The 23,448-nt window shown below is 42.7% G+C and overlaps 1 protein-coding gene across 1 annotated transcript in view; it reads left to right on the top strand.

Moving 5' to 3' along the window:
• LOC310866134 (serine protease HTRA1A-like) overlaps window positions 1–19,995 on the top strand; it is a 34,832-nt gene extending 14,837 nt beyond the window's left edge. Inside the window, exons 4-9 of the mRNA XM_083775536.1 lie at window positions 13,441–13,635; window positions 13,739–13,771; window positions 13,902–14,016; window positions 15,525–15,582; window positions 17,369–17,464; window positions 19,288–19,995. Of these exons, the coding sequence (XP_083631662.1) occupies window positions 13,441–13,635; window positions 13,739–13,771; window positions 13,902–14,016; window positions 15,525–15,582; window positions 17,369–17,464; window positions 19,288–19,456 (666 nt within the window). The 3' untranslated portion in view covers window positions 19,457–19,995. The remainder of the gene's footprint in view (window positions 1–13,440; window positions 13,636–13,738; window positions 13,772–13,901; window positions 14,017–15,524; window positions 15,583–17,368; window positions 17,465–19,287) is intronic.
• The last annotated feature ends 3,453 nt before the right edge of the window (window positions 19,996–23,448 follow it).

The following is a 23,448-nucleotide window of genomic DNA, read 5'->3' as shown; positions in this document are numbered from 1 at the left end:
TCTGTGTGTCTGTGTGTGCATGTGCGTGTGTGAACGTATGTGCGTGTGTGTATGTGTGTGTGAGAGAGAGATAGAGAGAGAGCAGACGTGTGTGTGTGTGCGTGCGTGTGTGCATGCGTGCAAGTGCGATAATTGTTGGCTGGTGAGAATCAATGCATGTTAAATTAGAGGATGGCGTGAGAGAGAGAGATAATGAGAGGCCGACATGGATAGTGAAAGTTGCCATTTCTGATGTGAAGCAGGAGGGAAAATACAGTCATCAAAACCTGCAGCCCCAGGGCATCTGGTCTCTCTACTTAACACAAAACATTTAAGCTTTGAAACGTTTCCCCTCTATACTGTAAAAACAGTTTCTATGAGTGAAGACTTACTGCACAGTAACATGATCCTCAGTGTTAATTTAACTCTGAGAGCATATACAAATGTAATCATTTGGTCAAATGTTTTACGCTCTCAGAGTTACAAAAGGATGACTCTCAGACTTACAAAAGCATGAGGCTTTTACTGTTTTAACGTTGATTCACTCTTAATAAGTTCTCTCATTAAAAGAGAAAAGGTGGACCAAGAGAGAAGGCACATCTAATACCACAGCTACACAGACCCTACCGCTCCATTTTTACACTCTCAGTTAAATTACTATTCTGTATCTTTTTGTGTAAAAAAAAAAGGTCCAGTGACAAACCATCAACGAACAGCTCCTTAGAGAACAAAATGTAAGTGCTGAAATTAGAGATGATATACCAAGGATGATTGTCGTTTTCCGGTTTAGAAATAACGGCACCATTACCATGCAGGAAATTGTTGTATTCCTGTTCCTCTGCGGGAAGAGCCTCGCCCTAAAGGACTTAGTTATGCATATCTCTTTAACCTCTAAAGCTCAATTGGATTCAAAGGTCCGACTCCAACCAACCCTCACATGAGTGAGTCCACAAACACAGACTCCAGACTGTATATTGTTACAGGCTTGTGGACCTGAGTTTCGTTTTTCTTGTACTGGGAGAGCACTGGGAGAAAGGTTTTCACATTTCACAAATACCGTAAGCCATTTTGTCACTTTGTATGCCATAGGAATACCATATGCAAATTTATAAATTCCTGAACCAAATGGTATGTTCCTCATCTGCCCTACCCACCCCCATTTCTCTCCCCTCTCTCCCTCCACACCCTCCCCTTCTATTTGTCTCAAATTTGTCTCCATTCATGCCCCGCGGGGTACAGTACATTAAAAACTAGGTCACTACCGTCCGTTAGCGCGGCCAGCCAGCCAGCCAGTCAGCCAGCCAGGGGCCTGGGGATAATCAATAATCAATTGCATATGTTCACGACCGAGAACCTTGAAATTTTCCCTTTTTCCCTGGATATGCCCGGTTCCTCCTTTTTCCTCCTGTCTCTGGTCCTCCGTGTGTGAGAATGTGGAGTTTATTGGTGGCGGGCCCGGGACGTTTCCCTGGGCTGTGGTCTACCCCACCATGCCTCTGGGGAACACATTACTCCGTCTACAGCAGCTGGAACTTCAGAGGAGAAGGAAAGGGGAAAATGTGCTGCACTCACCCAATCCCTGAGAGAGAGAGAGAGAGAGAGGGAGAGGGAGAGGGAGAGGGAGAGGGAGAGGGAGAGGGAGAGGGAGAGGGAGAGGGAGAGTTGTGGGAGAGAGTTGTGGGAGAAGAGGAGTTCAGAGAGAATGAGAAGTGAACGAGAGGGGTGAAAGTGGTTGTGTGTGTGTGAGAGAGAGAGAGAGAGAGAGAGATGTGGTCAAGGCCTGGAAAATGTCTCCATACTGTATGTCTGGAAAGCAGTCTAATAACTAATTTATTCTGTTGAAATAATTTCAGCAAGCGGTGTGGTCGTACAACAAAGCATAAATGATGCTGCCGTGAACTAATGAGCTAATAATTGCACAACTGTGATGTGGCAGTGATATGATAAAGACACAGCGGTATAGGGCTCAGGTTTGAGAGCCTGATCATTTACACCGTTGTAGTCTAATGTACAGCTCGGAAACATTCACCTCAAGGGATTCAATCTGACTTGCCAGCACTCATTGCATTGGGAGTGCTCGAACACATAACCATGGGCCTTAGGGCCGATTCATACTACTATTTTAGAGCAGAATAAAAGTCGGTTCGGCTCTGTAGAGCCTACAATGTGACGTCATTTGAGGTTTGGGGGGCCGTGTACCGTCCTAAAGTCGGGTCTTCGGTGCTACTGAAAATTTCTGACGAGCCGAAATCATTTCGGCACTACAGCGCCGAAACAGCGGTAAAATAGGAGTATGAATCGGCCCTTGCTATTTTTCAAGACTGTACGGTCTTGATTGAATAATAGTAATGTCCATGGATATGTGTTGGACACCAGAACATGCCAAAAGGCAGTCGAGTGAGTTAGAGTTAGATATTTCAGGTGTTGCCGGACAGAAATCACACTATGTGGTACAGTATTCGTCAGTAGTTGAATGCATTGGTTATACAATTATATTTGTCATGAAAAATTTGACTTAAAAAATGGTATTGCACTTGTTATTAAATATCTTGCGTCGACTTGGAAGCACTTATATCCACTTTAAAGCTCTCACATTGCCTTGGCAGCAATCACTTTGGATCGGAATGAGGTACTTTGAGTGTTCTTTTAAAGCCATTCCAGATAATTTCATTGCCTGTCACACGGTGCAGTAACCTTGGGTTAAGGCAGAGTGGAAACTCTGTTTACACGGCAGCTTAAAAAAAATCATTATGCTGTATGTTTTTAAACCTATTTCATCACCCAAAGTAGCACATTAAGGGTGCCATTTTGAAGATCCGTTTTACAATGGGGTAATACATAAATTGCCCTCGCTCTGCGCACAATCGTATTATGAAAGGCATATCGGCCTGTGTTGAACGCACACACATATGGCATACGGCGTTCCTGAATATTTTAGCATTGTGGGAGTGTCCATATGTTAATTATTTTCGCTTTGCGCAATTTGCTATTAAGCCCCTTGACCTAAAAACACTCAGCGCATAACGATTAGACGTGGGTCTGACCACCTCATAAACGCTAAAAGCACTGTTTGATTTTACACTTGAGCGGCTCTGGGAGGCTGCTGGAGTGTTGCCATGTCTGTTTATTATAAGCGGCTTCTTTTTCTGTAAAGTTGCTTGTAAATATTGGTAGTTGTAGCCTACTAGTTGTGGTTGCTTTTCTTGTTTCTAAAGTGGTTATTTGGGCTTTTCTCCTAATGTTGTTTAAACCAGTGATCCTCACACAGCACATTCCCATGTCAAGGATCCCCAGATGAATGCATTTGCCCAACTAAGGACGGCTAATCCAAAAATTAAATTAAACATTTCCAAGATTACTTTTGAAAATAGCAGATCTATACCAGCTCACAATGCATCACATTCATTCATTAAAACTATGAACTCTGACTGCAGGGGGATATATATATAATGATCATTATAACAATGTGGACAATCAAAAAAAAAAATTTTATTTTAATGTGGTGTCATTAAAATTAATCTGGATATGGCAGACTCACTATCTAGAAAATAAAAACATGGCACTTCATTTAAAATAGGTTACAGACCCCTGTTATATGCGCTTATTTTTATAGACCTATTTACTTGTTTCTATGAGACATGGCAACAGCCTCTTTTTGCGTCTTTTTTTTGTAAAATGTTGAGATTAGAAACGGCCATAATTCTTTCATTTCTCAACCTTAAAAATAAATAAAAACATTTCCATAATTCTTGGGAAGTTTGCTTTCATATGCTGTATCACACCCGATTCTTCTTCAATAAAATGCTACGAGCGAAGACCATATACCATCGGGGCCACAGGCACAGCATTAAGCAGCAGCATTCAACTCATTCCTTCATCATGACTTGAATGAAATAAAATATAATAGCCGAAACGTTATTTTACTGGTGTTTTTCAATAGAAACAAATTATTTTGAGGCATAAAGGTGACAGCATGCAGTGCAATAGGAATAATTAACCCAAATGTGACAAAGTCATGTCATGTCTTCTATGGTGCCAGCCTGAAGAAATGTAATACCACGAACCCCAAAGTGCGCATTCCGTATGTGACATCAGCTGACTGGTAAAGAGAATAGTACGGACATGTTGATTGGGTACGTCTCAAACACTCCTTAAACACACCCATGACTAATTCAAACCCGTTTTGCGCAATCCACGGGGTGTCGAAAGCGCTTCTTAACATGCCCAAAATTGCAATATGACATACAACACGCCCCCAGCTCATAAAACTGTAATATTATATGTCATATTTTATGAATTGCTTAATGGAGCCCTAAGCCTCAAATACAAGTATGGCACTGTGCAATGTAACTTTAATCTATGAACCATTTACTTAATGTCAGTTTGACTACTCCAGCAGTGTGGCAGTAAAATCAGAGCTCGTGTTTCCCATCTGTTACAATGAAACAGTTTATCCCTGCATTAGCCATTAGCTAACGTTAAGTCTCACTGCTGTCTGACAGACCAGTCCCTCTGGGTATCTGGCCTCATGCTGGTTTGGCTAGGGCTATTATTGGACTCTGTATGTGTCTCTGTGCCTGCTGCATGCCCGAGAGTGTCCAGATCATGTGTTTTTGCATATTGGTTTATTTCTTTGGTTTATGAAAGGTATATTCAGTGATTTCACTTAATTCAAATATCACTTCTTGTTTTGTTTTGTTGTGATAATCCTCCCTACTATAGAGTGTGCTGACCATGTAAGGAGTCCCTCCAGTTAACCCCTGGGGGTCAAAAAACCTTAGGTTTAGTTTTTGGCTAGGTGGCCCAGCCTTCATCCAATCAGGATAGAGAGGGGCCTTCCACTGTAGTGTGTGCATGTGCACATCTTGTTACCGGGGCGGACCGGGCTTTTTTCCAAATCACCCAAATTACTGAATGCTCCTGAATGCTCAAATCTGTAGTCCCATATAATAGGTAAAGGCAAGGGGTCATGAATACAGAATTACTATAAAACCATGAACAGGTATTCAGTTGATTCAATTTACATTATGTATGTTTTTGTGTTCACTTGAAGGACTGTGAGTGTGTGCTTGTATGCACTTATGTGTCTTGATGGGAATTGTATTCGTGTGTGTTTGTTGTGTGGGGAGGACTACTGTAGGAACGGGCATGTGTGTGTGAGCACGAGCTCACGTGTGAGAAGATGCAGCGGAAATGCTCCATTGCCGGTGGAAAGACGCCGCATGGCGTCCTTCAGAGACAGGCAGAAGGGAAACGAATCACATCCTCCTCCCTCTGCCCCATGCTCTCTCCATCAGCCCTCCATGTATGTAACTGAAATGATTCCCATGTCTGTGGATGCAGCGAGTTGGGAAGACAGCCAAAGAAAGCCTGCTGAGTGTCCCTCCTCCATCGGGTACTGCTAAGCAGTCCCTTTGGAATGTATGAAGATACAAGCTGGTTCAGCAGAAGGCAGCCCGGTGGCATTGGCGGTTCTGGCCTTACTTGGCGGTTGACGTCACTTTGATATGTTCCTCTAAACATGCCAAGACAAGATGAATGCTCAAAATGCAAATTTGAAAAGACACTGTAAGCCTCCTTAAAGGTATATTCAGTGATTTCACTTAATTCAAATATCATTTTATTTGGATAATCCTCCCTACTATAGAAGTGTGCTGACCATAAGGACTTCCTCCCTGTCCCCAGTTATCACCTGGTGTCAAAAAAACGTAGGTTTCGTTTTTGGCTAGGTGACTTCATCCAATCAGGATAGAGAGGGGCCTTTCTCCAATCATGATCGAGTGGGGGCGGGCCTTGGTGCACGTGCTGTTGGCCTGTTGCGTGTCCCCACACTGTAGAAGAGCGTGTGCATGTGCACATCTTGTTACCCGGGTGGACCGGGGGGTTTTCTAACTCACCCAAATCTCACTGAATGCTCCTTTAACAAAAATATTTCACTGTTATTGTGAGATATTATTTATGCAAAAACGAGATCATAATGTTTATGTACCACAAGGCTGATAAGAAGACCCCAGGGAGATTGTAGATGTTTATTGTGGTTTTGTAGCAAACAAATGTTTGTGTTTTGGTGTGGGAGGGAGGAGCAATTTCTGTCACAGAGCCCCACATACACCACAGATATGTTCCTGTATTTGAACATTCCGAAGGGCTTCCGTAGAAGTTCTTTGTACCATTTTTGTGAAATGGAGTACACACCTGCAGGTAACCCCCATTCCCCACTTAGATAAAGCATGTAGGTGGGGTGCAACAAATACTGTACAGACTGAGACTACAGAGTGTAAAAATAGATTTCAGTTAAGTGAACACAGCAAGGATTTTGCTGTTCTGATGGCAGGCCCCCTTGACTTCAACAAAGAGAGGCTGGAGGCCACACTGGACCGCCCCTGGTAAGGTTGCGGTAGAAGCAGAAGAAAACCCAAACACCCACACAACATGACCACATCTCCTGTCATCACTGTGTGACCCATGGACTTCAAAGAAGCCGACCTACCCACACCCCAGATGCCCTCCAGTCTTGCCCCTAGCTCACTGTAAAAGCGCCGTTGCCTTGAGGGGAACGCACAGACGCAACTCACACATGTGTTTGCTCTTAGACATCCCAAGTCCTCCAACAACAACACATGGAAGCCATATTGGTTTCCGTACCAATGTCAATAAGGATATGGTGACCCCATTGCGGTTGGAATATTTAGATGTTACCTTACCTAAATGATCCGTCGTTGCAGTGAAACGTCAGCTTCTTTGCTCGCAGTGGCTTTGATTAGTGCCCACTTCCGTGAAGCAGTTCGTTCGTGTGTATCGCTTTTCCGAATGTATATTTACTTTAGAGTGCAGCTGTATGAGTTAGTGCTGTGAAGTCACTGTTGAAACATCTATGTATATGAATGGCATGTCTCTGTTTTCATAGTCTGCTTTTATTTCACACAAAATTGCATGCTACAGTGTTAGACACACTTGCACACACATACACTATGTAGTCAAAGAGAGAGAGAGAGAGAGAGAGAGAGAGGGACACGGACGCACGCACGAACGCGCGCACACACACACACACACACACACACACACACACACACACACAGTTACAAAGACAGATTCACACATTCACACACAAAAGCAGGTGCACGCATATGCTATACATACACACACAAAACCCATGTCTCCCATCCCTCAGCCTGATCCCTAGAGCTGATGTTAAGTGATGTGGACATGCTCAATCCTGTCTCACTTTATCTACTGTAGCCAATCCTTCAGGGCAGAAGTTCACAAGTTATAGCACCTTCTCTCTCTCTCGCTCTCACACTCACTCTCTCTCTCTCACTCACTCTCACTGACACACACACACACACACACACACACACACACACACACACACACTAGTAGGCTCTATACTGTAGTGTACATATGAATTTGGCATGTTAGTTTTTATGATATCACATTCCCAGCACTGACGTCCCCTGTGGGAGACAGTTGCAGGAGAGGCCAAATGATTACAGTAGAGTTCTCACTCTGTGTGTGTTGAAATCTTGTGCTTGTGCTATAGTTAACTAATACCAGGTGTATGGGTCTTAATTTATACAGTACATTTTTCAGGGGGTCATGCCAAGACAACCCATTGTCACGGGCATGTGTGTGCAGTACGTGCATATGCGTTCTGTGCCTCAGAAATTAATAGTTCACCATCACAGTTTGAGTGCTGCCGAGTTTGCACCTGACTTGAGGTAATAAAGCAGTAGTTAGTGTAATGGCTTTTAAACGAGCTTCCAAATGACCAAGGCCGTAACATTAAACAATGGCAGACTGCTATGGCAACTCCTTCAGGGCATTTCTCTGTCCGCCTGTGTGCTTCTCCTTGGCCTTAAGTTCATTAAAGGACTGCTCCTTGAGTGCTAGTTTTTCTCTTTTAGAGATTTGTTTGTAAAGTAATTTTCCCGACCGTGCACCCGGTAAGAATGCTCAGAGAGATTAAGATGCTTCCTTCCTTGATGCAAAGAAGCTTCTCCTCGGCATGCCTGCTTATCTGTATATCTCTCAGTCTCTTTGCCCGCTATCCTGGTGACGTGTGTGTGACAAAATCTCTCTGTGCAGCAGAGCTATAGCTCTGTGATAAAAACAACAACATAAAAAGCAAATTCCAGAGCTCACGTACCAAACTTGCTCGCAATGACTGTTTTTCTGAAAGGCAGGGAGCGGACAAAGTTGTTTACGTCTTTCTCCTTAAATGAGGTGGCCCACTTCTCTTATCTAAACAAGGCTAGGTGAAAGCTAGCACATGGCTGCACCAAGGGATGGGCAAGAATACATAAAAATGAAAGTTGTTACAAAATACTGTACAGATATATAAAAAAAGAAGAAAATACAAATACCAGTGCCAAAGAATGTATTTGAAATGACTACGTATTTTGTATCTTCAAAATATTGACAATACACTTCTCAGAAATCTCTAATCTCTACAATGTTGATAAATTTTTTTCTAATATCAATGTCAGAATATTAACAGTAGCAGATAGCCATTTACAGTGCTTCTAGACTAGAACAGTGTTTCTCAAACAGTGGGTCGAGACCCACATTTGGGTCACGGACCAATTTTTATTGGTTACGAGTAAATATCTCAATTTCCCTATATACATTTAAAAAATATATACATATTTCAAAAGATAAAAAAGGGTTTAAACAAAAAGAGTCACAACTTTACGTCAATTAAAATAAATTCCAATATTTTTCTAAAGTATTTCATAAATAATGGGGGACGTTTTTGAATAATTCCCATGCATAAATAAAAGAAAACTTTAAGAAGAAGTGAAAATTTGAGCTTGCAGATCTACGGTTTCACTAGTTTGGGTCCCGGGCAAACATCTAATTCCTCTTTTTGGATCTTGAGCTAAAAGGTTTGGGAACCAAAGCTCCAGAGCAGAAAGGGTTTTGGTTTTTGACTCAGGCCACTCGGCCAATCTCAGTGCGAACCCTCCTTGTTTTGACTTAAATTAACAATTTATTTGGACAATGCACCAGTGGTCAGAGCAGGGTGGTATAGAGCAGGGGTCCTCAACTAGAAATGATGAAGGTCCACAAATATTTTTTTGAATAAGACAGAGGTCCGGTCCCATGCGCGGCGTCCATCGGAGAGCGGGGCTCTATGCCCGTTTAGTATGGTCAAGCCAAGCTTATACAAATCAGATCCCCTTCCACCCAACTAATAATGGGGTGCAGAGTGCAGGCCCGGAGTGGAACTCCAAATCAGGCCGGGAGTTATACGCCCTGGCAGGCCACACTGCGCGCGTAGCGCGCGCCAGAATTTTTGCAGCAATTTCACATGAGAAATGTATACCATCTGATGTTATTTATATTATTATTATTTTTTTTTTAAGATATTTTTTGCGGCTTACGCCTTTTATTGGTTTTTGAAGGGACAGACAGTAGGCTGACAGGAAACGGGAGAGAGATGGGGGGATGACATGCAGTAAAGGCCGTGTCGGGCTCGGGAGTCGAACCCGCAGCACACTGCGACTGGATTACCAGTCGGGTGCCCAGACGGTTACGCCACCGCCTGGGCCTTATTTATATTATTAACTTACATTTTTTGGGTGGTCCGCAAAGAGGTGGTCCGCGGTACGGTCGCGGACCGCGGTCCGCCAGTTGAATACCCCTGGTATAGAGAGTACCACCAGAGGGGGGCTCAAGTACTGGTACTAGTACCAGTGGTTGGGAACCTCTGCCCTAATACACCACAGACCGCCCCTATAGAATATATGCGTGCGTCTATCCCTCTTCCATAGGCTTCTGTATACGTGTGCCTGTTGGCACTTGGCACAGAGCTGGACAAAGGGCTTTGTCCGTTCTTTGGTCATGTGTGTGTGTGTTCAAGCATACGTGCATGTGCGTGCACGTGCGCGGGCACATTTGGTGCAAATGTGCACGTTGTCTGCTGTCTGGGATTAAATTAATTGTATATAAATGAGTAGCTTGAAACCAGCCATAACCAGTATGGCAGTGTGCAATGATAACGGATCAATACAATAGGCCCTATTGCAGTGTGTGACACATATGGATATTTGTGCATATAAAATATCCGATATATAAATACATACAAGATATACCCTGATATAAATGTCCTATAATAGGAATGCAGAGAAAAAGTCCAATAAATAAGAAATATCCACAAACACACAGAACATCTAGAAAACACACAGAGACAAGCGATTAACTGACTCTACAAAAGTTTTTTACAGGAATGACCATCCTATCGTGAGATGCCTTCACCCAGTGTTAAACTCATTCGTTTTGCATGCTCAAGCCTTTTTTTCCTATGACTTGCATCTGTGGTGTTTGCTGTTCCCCTCTCTCACCTCTTAAGTTAAGTGTGGCCTGCGTTGTCTGGTGAAATGTTTGATGTGTTCAGACGACAGACCATCCTCCTAAATAGAGGAGTGAGTCACTCCTGAGGTCTAGGGACTGGGGAGACAGATTCACATTGCGGGATTATTTTCCACATGTCCCTCCACATGATATCTGGAGCGGTTGTCCACAATTTTTTTTTTAAAGAAACGTCCATCAGTCCAGTTTGTTTAGTGTTTAGTCACCTAGCCTTTCCTCTTCACCTTTGTCAGTTAATAGGATGTATTGTGGCATTTTTTTTTTTTTTTTTAAGGTTTTCTGAGCTCGATTGCACCCAAAAAACCTGAACTTTTAACATTCAGTAGATTTTCTGTAGTCTGGGGTTTTCTGGCTCAAACAAGTGATTTTCCTGCTGTTTGTGATGTATGAGCCAGAAAATCCCATATATGTCAATGGGATTTGTCAGCAGATGTCACTGTTTTCACTGTTTTGCCTGTTTTCATTGCAGCCTTTTGAGGCTTCCAAACCCCAGAGAAAACTCCAGACCACAAGTTTTTTGGGTGTAATTGAGGTCATAAAACCTCAAATAAAAACGAAAAATAAATGAAAATGAATGTCATGAAACCTTTAACTAACCTGTACATTCTTAGGCAGTTAGGGAGTATGGAGGTTGTTATTTTCTTTTGTGAGATGAGCATAATTATGTATTCTAGATGGATGGATGGATGGATGGATGGGTGGATGGGTGGATGGATGGATGGATGGGTGAATGGGTTGGATGGCTAGGTGTGGTTACTGTGGTACAGTAGATATATTGAGAGAAATTATTGAATATTGATGGACGTGAGGTGAGGACTGTGCACAATGTGCACATGCAGAACCTAGCTCTCACCGGGTCGCACAGACTAGTTTTCATTTCTGAAACATCTATCCATTCCACCAAGCTACCTGTCACTGATATATCTGTAACACTGTCACTTCTGTTCTGTTCACCTTCACTGTGGCTGACAGCAGTTCCTTGCCACTGACTCACATCCACCTGACGTTTCAGCTGTGTGTTACTTCCTCTCTCCATCTGGTTATGTTCTTATCTCACACAGAGGGGGAGACTTTGGGGGGATTTGCAGACTCCCGTGTCAGGGGTGTGTGTGTGTGTGTGTGTGTGTGTGTGTGTGTGTGTGTGCGTGCGTGCGTGCGTGTGTGTGTGTGTGTTTGTTTGTATGCGGCTGAGCTCCATATTTTTTACTCTCTTATGTGGTTCCAAATATCCCCACGAGAATAGAAAAAGGAAATCCTGGACCTTTACTAGGCAACTGTCAACTGTGTGTGTGTGTGTGTGCGTGCGTGCGTGCGTGCGTGTTTCTGCACATGGTCATGCCGTTAAGGAGTGTGCTTACGTGGGTGTGTGTGTGTGTGTGTGTGTGTGTGTGTGTGTGTGTGTGTGTGTGTGTGAGTGAGAGAGAGTGGTGATTATATGCAGCTGAAATCCCTCCTCAGTTACTGGCTATCACTATCTTTGTTGTCTTCTAAAAATAACTTCACCTTCAGGATCAAGACTGCTCCTGTTTACATTACACCAAGCTCTAAAGTCTAACCCAATCAGGGCTGTTTAATAAGAATTGCATATTATGTTTGTGTATGTTATTTGTTATATACGCCTATGGAACAGCCTCCCCATGGACTTGAGAGTGCCGCAGACTGTGGAATCTTTTAAAACAGGCCTGAAAACGTTCCTGTTTCGGAAGGCTTTTTCATGTTGAACTTTTTTTGATAACCCTGTTTTTAACCTTCTATGATTGATGATATATCATCATTATTATTTATTTATTTATTGATTTATTTATTTATTATTATTTATTTAGAGAAAGACATTTCATATAATGTTTGCTTGTCCACAAATATATAATATATATTTGTATATATATATATATATATATATATAAGAACATATTATGTTCTTTCAGAAAGCATGATGTTTAGACTGATTTGCTGTTTCCTGGTATCCTGTATTTACTTCATACCACTTGTTTTATTTTAATCTATTTACTTACTTAAGTTACATTGTCATTTGTTGACTAGAGTTCATGCCATTTACTTTTGATCATGCACTTTGTAAGTTGCTCTAGGTAAGAGTGTCTGCTAAATATCTAAACAGTAAGTCGTAGGACTGTATATGAGGTTGTGAGTTCGTACACATAGCTCTCTCATAGATACTTTTGTCTTGCTTCTCGTTGCCAGCTCATCTTACTGTCTCAATTCACCTCACAGCCTCCCCCCTCAGTCCTATTTATATCTTTGGGTAAACAAAATGGATACAGGAATGGGTCAGACGCGTCAGGTCCCTCTTCTGAGATTGTGCATGCTTGTTGTCGGGGGCGTCGGGTGCAGTTTATAGTTTACAGGCCGCACACATGCAAGGCCCCACGTGACGTGACGACGCGTGGGCCCTGACTGCGGGCAGCACAGCCGAGATGATTCCCTCCAGAAACAGAAACCTTCACCACGAATGGATAAATATATCCTTTCTCTGTATGTCTGGGCGAGCCGTCAGTAGCTTGGTTTCCACTACATTAACTAGGTTAAGCCAGCCGTTCTTAGTCATGATTTACCATACTTGTAATGTTGGGAAAACGTCAGTTTTCCAACATCTGTGGGTTTTATTTTTTGTGAACGTACAGCTGCCAACATAACTGAATGCTTATGTGATTCACTAGCTTGGCTACAGTTTTAAACAAACAAATATGCATGCAATGGTCTTTATTTTGCATTTTGAGTTCTTACAAATGACAGATCTTACTTGACTCAGCTGTGGAATAGTGACAATTGCATTTCTGTATGGGAGTTGCCACGTGGCACTGTGTAGGTTCAGGTTGTACCACTCATAGAAAATCCTATCGTTGGCACTGGGAGAGTTATGTAACTACTTTTCTATGTGTTCTGGATGAAGAAATAGAACTGTAGACTATTAACAACTGACCTGCATGTTATATTGAAGTGGTCAACCGAGTTAATATCTTGGCATAAAGATCTACAGTATACTTTATTTTTTCCTTTTTTAATTTGAAGCAATACATATTTAGAATGTGTTCCAGCTAAATGTGTCCCCATTGTGCTTCCTCTTGTGCCCAGATCAAGCTTCCTGTGCTGATGCTGGGCCGTTCGGCAGACCTGAGACCAGGGGAGTTTGTTGTTGCCATTGGCAGCCCGTTCTCCCTCCAGAACACAGTGACGACAGGGATAGTCAGCACCACCCAGCGAGGGGGCAAGGAGCTGGGCCTGCGCAACTCGGACATGGACTACATCCAGACGGACGCCATCATCAATGTATGTGAATATGAGGGTTCAGAGCATATCATTCACCAACACAATATCCAATCCAGCAGACACACAATGTGAATGCTCACATTGTGTCTGCTTTCTTTTATAGTATGGAAACTCTGGAGGGCCGTTGGTCAATCTGGTAAGAGACATATTTTATTTAATTGCCAGTCAAGGAAGCATTTTTAACGGTAACTTGATACAAATCAGTGATCATAATTAGCCCCCCCTGTGAGGTAGCATACCAGACATTAAGTTGAGTTGTCTTTCAGGATGGCGATGTGATTGGGATTAACACGCTGAAAGTGACGGCAGGCATCTCATTCGCCATCCCCTCGGACAAGATCCGTCAGTTCCTGGCAGAGTCCTACGAACGGCTGTCCAGAGGTATAAGAGCTGTCATCCTTCATGGTTTATTGTGTTTTTAGTTATTTTTACCTTTTCCAGAAAGGCCCTGCTTCACGTTCACAGGGGGGGGGGGGGGGTGATACCGCTGATATGCGCTATTTGCAAGCTATTTGCAAGCCATTAGGGTAAGAAAGAAATGGCTGCCATGTGAATATGGATCTTTACCTGGCATGACCTCAAATGATTCCAACATATGTCTAGTTATACTGTCTTTGTTTAATTTTTACGGCTGCCGCTTACCCCTGCACCTGGCCAGGACTTTGAGGTGGTTTCACATACTTCTTTGATATGGGGTTTGTGATGTTGAAATTGTAAAAGTCTTGGAGATAGATTATAAAATGAGCGGAAAACAAGGCTATCAAATTCTGTGATGGAACACAGCACGGTATGGTAGTAAAGGATGTGCAATATCCGAACATGTACCAACGCAAGCATGCATGCACACACACGCACGCACGCACGCATGCACACACGCACACACACACACACACACACACACACACACACACACACACACACACACACCCACACACACTTTGAGTGTGTACCTGAAGAGAAAGTGCCCAGGGCATGATTTCAGCATTCTGAAACAATTCTCTCTATTGAGTGATCCAAAGTAATATTTCTTTCCCCCTAATGTGGTACTACAAAAGCTCCCCTGTTGAATTTTATGGATGACTAATGTATGGTCTAGCAACCCAAAACTACTCTGTCTACAAGACTCTTTTCATAGAGCTCTATTGTGTGCAGGGCAGTCGTAATCCCTTATGTATATGGATTCAATAGAATGATACCGTTATTAACCCATTCTGACCTGAGATCAGATTCATACGAGGTTTCCGCCGGACACACACTGGTCTGATGAACCCATTCTGACCTGAGATCAGATTAAAAAAATGTCAGTCGTTGTTCGATTTTTTTCAAAAAATAGCAGACCTACAAGCTCGTATCGCGCCACTCGGTGGCGCGATATGAGCTTGTAGATCTGCTATTTTTAAATAGCTAAAGCATAACATGATGCTGGCACCAAAATGGGTGCCCGGTCAGAATGGGTTAAGACTGTGGAAGGTGAGGGACGAAGTGGAATAGTTACAATCCAGGACTTATTTAAATGTAGGGTATGGAATTTGTTTCATACCTCTATATTCTGTTAGTAATCATTACTAGCTCTCCAGCTCTTTAGTAAACAGAAAATACATTTTCAGGTTGGATACCAATTTTATCTGATTGGGAGAGTGAACTCATATACAGGATACTGAATACAGGATAAATTTAAGAAAATATAAATGGTTTTAGAAAATGTCATGATGATGAATGAGTACAACGGATGGCTTTTTGTGTTATCCTTTTTTCTCCTTTTTATATACGGTATATTATAGATATGGTATCTTTTTATCCTTTTACTGTACTGCCCTACCGTTTTCAAATGTGTAAATGAACTAATCAATCAATCAATAAATACTTATTTTATTTGTGTCCATTACTAGCGGGGACTGGATCTAAAAAGAAGTACATTGGTGTGAGGATGATGACTCTCACTCCAGCGTAAGTTGCGCAATGCACTCCACCATTTTGTAATATAGAGTTGTTATTATTATTATTATTATTTGCTTACTCGGACACCATGCAAGTTGGGAACGATGCAAGTCGGGAATACATGCCCACCCGTTGTACTATAGAGCGTCGCAGTCCCTCCCCCTTTCAGAAAAACGAGTGGCCCAGGAAATGAAAACCCAATGCATTCTCCCATAGGCATTTCTTATTAAATTTATTTAAAGACCTTTTAAGCGCCGTACGAAGCCAACTCTTGTCGTGACAAATCATGACAACACACAAATTTTTTCGGGCCAAACAAAGAATTAGAAATTAGAAAAAAACGCCAGGTACGTTACAACACTTTTTTTGTTGTTTTTCTTCTTTGTAATTATTTGTTTGGCCCGAAAGATTGTGTGTGTTGTCATGATTTGTCACGACAAGAGTTGGCTTCATACGGCGCTTAAAAGGTCTTTAAATAAATTAAATAAGAAATGCCTATGGGAGAATGCATTGGGTTTTCATTTCCTGGGCCACTCGTTTTTCTGAAAGGGGGAGGGACTGCGACGCTCTATACTAAGACTAATAGAATAATGTAGTAGTCGCAGTAGTAGCATGTTGTCTGACATGTCTCAGGCTTCTCTCACGATTTCTCACAAGCTGCCACTTACTGTATATTGGTGATTGGTGATGCAAAGCTCAGCCAATTAGTGAAGCCCACAGGTTCAGGTTACTGCTGAAGTCACACATTATTAAACTCTTTCATGGACTATTAACATTTGACAGTACTGACCTATTTGCTTTGATTGGTGACTGGAATAATCACCAGGTTGGCCACACCATCCTTCATAGTACCCCACCACCCACTGACCATTCCCCTGTCTCTGTCTCATAGTACCCCACCACCCACTGACCATTCCCCTGTCTCTGTCTTATAGTACCCCACCACCCACTGACCGTTCCCCTGTCTCTGTCTTATAGTACCCCACCACCCACTGACCATTCCCCTGTCTCTGTCTTATAGTACCCCACCACCCACTGACCGTTCCCCTGTCTCTGTCTTATAGTACCCCACCACCCACTGACCATTCCCCTGTCTCTGTCTTATAGTACCCCACCACCCACTGACCGTTCCCCTGTCTCTGTCTTATAGTACCCCACCACCCACTGACCATTCCCCTGTCTCTGTCTTATAGTACCCCACCACCCACTGACCGTTCCCCTGTCTCTGTCTTATAGTACCCCACCACCCACTGACCATTCCCCTGTCTCTGTCTTATAGTACCCCACCACCCACTGACCGTTCCCCTGTCTCTGTCTCATAGTACCCCACCACCCACTGACCATTCCCCTGTCTCTGTCTCATAGTACCCCACCACCCACTGACCATTCCCCTGTCTCTGTCTCATAGTACCCCACCACCCACTGACCATTCCCCTGTCTCTGTCTTATAGTACCCCACCACCCACTGACCATTCCCCTGTCTCTGTTTTATAGTACCCCACCACCCACTGACCATTCCCCTGTCTCTGTTTTATAGTACCCCACCACCCACTGACCATTCATTCCCCTGTCTCTGTCTCATAGTACCCCACCACCCACTGACCATTCCCCTGTCTCTGTTTTATAGTACCCCACCACCCACTGACCATTCCCCTGTCTCTGTCTCATAGTACCCCACCACCCACTGACCATTCCCCTTTCTCTGTCTTATAGTACCCCACCACCCACTGACCATTCCGCTGTCTCTGTCTTATAGTACCCCACCACCCACTGACCATTCCCCTGTCTGTCTTAGGTTAGCCAAGGAGCTGAAGAGTCGACACAGAGACTTCCCTGACGTCACATCTGGAGCCTACGTAATGGAGGTCATTGCCAAGACGCCAGCTGCAGTGTAAGAACAACCTTTCTGCATGTATCGGTCAAAAGGCGTGCGTACAAATTAATATAAACTTAACTTGGTCAGAAGGTTGCAGAGTTCTGTGGAATGTGGCGACAGGTTACCGCTCACTTGTCCTGGGCCACGGGATATTGTGTTTGGCACTTTGCGCTGTACACGTATTGAATGTATAAATATACAAGACACTCACTCAACGCCCCTACTCGGCACTGTTCTCCGGTGCGCACTCACACGGCATATGCTCATATATTTCACGGTCTTTTGTTCCAGTAGTTCCGTCATCTCTTGTGTGTGTGCACTTCATGCACACACAGAAATATACACACACATTTGCACAGGTTTATACAACCGTCTTAGCAAAACAAAAGTTCACCCACAATCCCAGCCCCCCCAATGCAATCAACCACCACCACAACTCCAGCAGAGTGTGGCTAGAGAGATGCCGAGCTCAGCTATTTCCTCCAGCCCTCAAAGAGGGAGGCAACTAGCTTCTCTGTGGTTGTCCTGGGCCTACTGTACTTACCCAGCCCTTGTGAGCATGGTCTCCAAGTATGGACTCTACAAGTCACTATGACATTTATCTGGTTCCCTTTACATTGTGTTGCCTGAGATGTTCTTTTGATCTCATGCTGTTAGGCTATTATGTTAGTACTGGCCCTTGCGAGTACAGCTTGGCCCAAACGTAGAAAAGAGGGTCCTGTGTCCCACTGGAGGTGTGGGCATTAGTCATGCTTGCCTAATACATGACACATAGTTGGTGAGCGCTATGAAGAGAATGTGGAACTGTGGTCGTGTTAAAGGAGAGCAACGCAGGAAAAGGTGTGGTGGCCTCATTTAGCATGTGTCTGTGATTAAGTACTTGTTGTGTTTGGAGTCAGGCTTTGATATCACTTCTGGTAACCGGCCTTAGTCCTGCTGTGATGTAGACTTTACTAGCCTTCTATTTTGAGTGTGTCTTTGCTCAGTGAGTCTTGTATGTTTTCCAGCATGCCCTTTCTCTGCTCTCATTGAGTCATAATTGTGGTCAGTTTCCACCAAATCTTCTCTCTCTCTCTCTCTCCCCCCCCCTCTCTTTCATATGAATGTATTCAGATCTGTTTTTGATTAAAAGGAGGCCCCACAATGCTTACACTGAATATTGACACATTCCTATATTTATTCCCTACACTGAAGAGTCCTGAATGTTATAATATGTTCTGAATATATGAACATATATGAACGTTCTATTTGTACACTCTCAGAGTTAGGTAAATGAACACTGATCATTTTTTCTTTTTTGAAGAACTATAGTTTAGATGTACAATATTTGCACTTTGACAGCTAGAAACACACACAAGAAATGTTTTATTTGTTTTATTATCCAACCTTTTAGTTTTAATACAATGAACGACATGTAAAACTTCAATGATGTAACGAACATCTGATAGATTGCTTTCCATTTATGCAGGTGACTGTATGTCAAATGGTTAATGTCAAATGTTTGTAATTGTGAAACAGTCTGCCTTGAGTCCATATTTAACATAATGCAATGTGTAAGGCAAATTTTAAAGTTGAAAATGTATTGAGGTGGATGGTTGTATATAATAATCTTAGAAAGAAAATGTCCAATTAATTCCTTTAATATGTGATTTTAATGTGTTTAAGCCATACTAACTGTACAATATTATAATGTGTTATTTTAACTTTAACAGTGTACAAATTGAACCAGTCCGTTTAGTTCCATTTGTACACTCTCAAAGTTAAATTAACATTGAGGATTTGACTCTGCATGCTGTTTCTTATTAACTCATGATTCTTTGCCCTTGCCTCCCTTCCAGTGGCGGCCTAAAAGAGCATGATGTCATCATATCCATGAATGGTCAGCGGATATCTTCAGCGACAGACGTCAGCAACACAATAAAAAGTGGTGGCACACTCCGAGTGGTGGTGCGCCGGGGGAACGAGGACGCCATTCTCACCATCATCCCCATGGAGATTGACCCTTGACCGTACCCCAAATAGGACGCATTTGCGGGAGTTAATTTGTTTTTCTCATCACCAATGGACCTTGTAAGGGCGTGGCTGTGTGGGGTAGGGGGTACGGTGCTCTAATGTGACTCCCAACCCGATGCCATGATCCGTGGCCCTGCAACCAATGGTGCCGTGCATCCAGTAAAGTTCTGGCTTTGCCTTGAAAGAAATGACTGTACAGGTACTCTATTGCAGAGTTGAAGTTTCTAATCAATGTGTATTTACGTTTTATTCTCATATGGCTTGATCAAAGCTATACTACTGTTTACCGATTAACATAGAAAGACGGTTATTGGCATAATGTTCCCATTTAACTTTTGTTTTGAGTTGTGTTGAGTTTTGGTGAGGCCTGTCCTGTGTCCTGTGTTAAAATAACCAAAAAGGTTCTCTGAGCACATCTGATTTGTATAATATTTTTTATTCCCCTTTTTATTTCAAGTACTGTAGTTTTTCATGTGTTTTGATGACTACGTGTTCTGTACTGAGAACCAAATAAAGGTGTTTCTTTTGATTTACATGCACTCTTTACTTTTCTCATCTCCCATCATCACTCTCTCACATAGTCACATACACACAGAGGGGTACATGTCAACACAAACATACTGTATGTGCTTACATGTAACGACACATAATGAAAAGGTCACTATGCACTTTCTCGCACGCACGCACACACGCATGCACGCACACACACACACACACACACACACACACACACACACACACACACACACACACAAACAAACAGAAATTGACTGCACCGAGGATGATATTAAATATTTGAATATTTGCTTTGCATGTGCATAGTATTTGCTTAACCATGCTCACACACAAGTACACAGCCACTAGGGGGACATAAAGTCAATTGGGATCTGGTTTGAATTAGTTGTTATTGCCTTCATACGGGTTTGATAGTGGCCTGGTGTTCTTGTTGGACCAGAGGCCCTACAGGCTGACCTCAGAGACAGGAAAACGGGCCAAACGCATGATCTGATCCAGGATATGGAGGCCACAGATGAGGGCCTTCCATGAACACACATTGAAGTCTCAGTCCAGGATTATGTCGATCATATACATTTGGAAGACTTTGAGATACTTCTTCTTCTAAACTTTGAATGGCCTCAATGTTTAGGCCCCAAATTTAGAAAAGGTCTCTAATCCCATGTTTTGTTGTCCAATGCTGCTACCCTTAATCTAACATTTGAATTACAGTGTTACGGGGCCTTGAGTTACCGCTGGGCGCTGGCCATTCAGTCTCCTACTCATTTCCATACATCACATGATAGTTGTATAATAGCATATAGTTTCCTGCCACTGTGCTAAATAGCCCACAGGCATGCATTATAATCACACATTGACTACATACAGCAGCCCTACCAGACATGAACATCATTATTTTGTCTTCTGTCAACAGAACATGATCACATAAGTGCTGTATATTTAACTTACAAATATGTATACCTTTCCTCTCAAAGTCAATCAAAGGTCTTATATACAGTACAATCTTCCTTCCATCTCACACTGAAAACTGCAGAGATATTTTACTGCTACTGCCACCTCATGGTTCTTCTCCCACATTGCAGACTGACACCTCTACACTGTAAAACCCTGAGTCCTTATTTAACTCTGAGGCCCCTTTTCCACTGGGGTTGAACGGTTTCAGTTATTTCTTCCCCTACTAATATTGAACCAGTTCAGAGTGTTTCCACTGAAAATGAATTGGTTCAGAACCCTAAAAGTTGGAACAAAAAAGAACGGAACCATGCAGTTCTAGAACCAGTTATTTTTGGTGGAAAAGGTGCCTGAGACTGAGAGTACACAAATGGGTTACATTTGTACACTCAGAGTTACACAGCGGAGAAATACATTCTACGAGAGTTACACATTCTACGAAATAATGATACGATGGGAACGATGCACAAAAAAAACGAATTTCACCCACCTCTTTACTTCTGTAAACCTGTGATGTGACAATAACGCTGACACCGATGATTGTGCTGCTTTGCTTCACATAGGCCTATATTAAAAGGAGGTATCCTTATGAAGGATAGGGGAAAGCAAAATGTTACAGCAAACTGATGCAAAGACACACACACACACACACACACACACACACACATGTGATGTGGTTCTTCAGTGTGAGAGTACTTGTTTAGCAGTGGATTCAGCTGTAAAGCCCAAAGTGTTCCCATTAATGAAATCATAGCAGCCAGAGTGCCAAGCCCTGGGCCCTAACCATCAGTCATCTTCTAGGGCATGACAGGATTACCTCATCGCCCCTAAGTATTGGATTCACCATCTCTCTGTGAGCCCAATTAATACTGATGCCAGTATGTGTTTTATGTGTGCATATATTATAGGCTGACAAGATGGATTGCATTGTGTTTCAACATGAAGGTTGGAAATCTTGGAATGCTTCTCATAGTAGGATACCAATAGAATACCAATATAAAACCATTTGCAAAGCTTTAGCCATCTGTTATTATTCACTGATGTCCTGCAAGCATACCAATCAACTATATTCTGAGTTGATTGTAATAAAGACACACTTACATTATGGGCTTCATGTGATCAGGCCATTATAGAAATGTCAACAATTTATATAACTTGGAATCCAAAAAGAATGCAGCCTAGCCTAATAGGCCTAGTGACTTGTTTGCTTGTCTTTTGATAGAGTGGATAATTGTTCCCTAACTTAACTTTTCAGATTTATCCCGCACGAGAATCTACCTGTCTTCCTTTCCAGCAGGATAGTAAAAAAAAAAGAAAAAAAGAATAGCAAATGTATTCAAATTCAAATACATTTACAAATACAATTAGAAATACAGCTGCCCAACAGCAATACAGGGGCCAATTTAAGCCGCCAAGGAATGCAATATAAAAAACACAATATGCCAGTAGAAACAAAATAGATTGAACAGAAAGAAGCCCATGCAATTAACAAAAGTTTGCTAGTTTTAGGAGGCCTACTTCATCTAATCATCATCTAATTAGGCTTATGCAATTTATCACCATAGTGACATGGATGAGTCAGGATGACAGCGGAACCTTGAATGAGTATGTTTACTATAGTAGGCGGCTATGAGTAATGGCCAGCCATTTCAATGTTGATACAGTAGGTAGTTGGAACTATTACTGTATGACAACATCTGTACCCCGGAGCAGTGCCAATAGTTATTGATGACCTGACATGGTGTCCTCTGTTTAGACTGTTTTACATCCTACACTAGCTCAATGGCTAGCTCTGGTGTGGGCCTGGCTGTGACCCTCCCCCCTTCTCTTTTTTATTTAATTCCCAAACAGTTATGTCCCTTGATATTGCCAAGAAGCATTGTGGTGCAGCTTGATTGCCATCAAATAACTTAAGAGTTGAACTTGGATTCTGCAACACACACACACACACACACACACACACACACACACACACACACACACACACACACACACACACACACACACACACACACACACACACACACACACACACACACACACACACACACACACACACACACACACACACACACACACAGTTTGTGTGTAATTAAGGTCATTCGGGAGAGAGATTAATCAATATTAATAATAAACAAAGAGACACATTGTACCGCATAATAGCTATAGGCCTACAGTGGGGAAAGAAAGGATGATTTATTTTTAAACATAACTTTTGCGCGCCGGGGTTGCGCACTGAATGGCCTTAGCTATAAGTTGAGCTGAGATCTCATGTATTTGATTGTATTTTCAGTGCGCGACACCGCCGGCGCCGCACTACGGTGCTGGCTTCCCCTGGCACAAGTTCAAGTCGAGAGCACAACCATAGCACAACACAGTCCTCTACTGCCCCCTATCGTCTGTTTTGGTTTGAAATTTGCGCCCACTCACAGTCAAGTTTACTGACGCACCTCGTCGAAATCGCTTAGCACAGGGAAACATCCCTCTCGCCGATTGGCCGGTTCACGTCTTGCAGAACG

This window comes from Protomyctophum parallelum (genome assembly GCF_964188405.1).
Source record: "Protomyctophum parallelum genome assembly, chromosome: 10".
In the NCBI taxonomy this organism is placed as follows: domain Eukaryota; kingdom Metazoa; phylum Chordata; class Actinopteri; order Myctophiformes; family Myctophidae; genus Protomyctophum; species Protomyctophum parallelum.
This window is presented reverse-complemented; position numbering and strand designations above follow the sequence as displayed.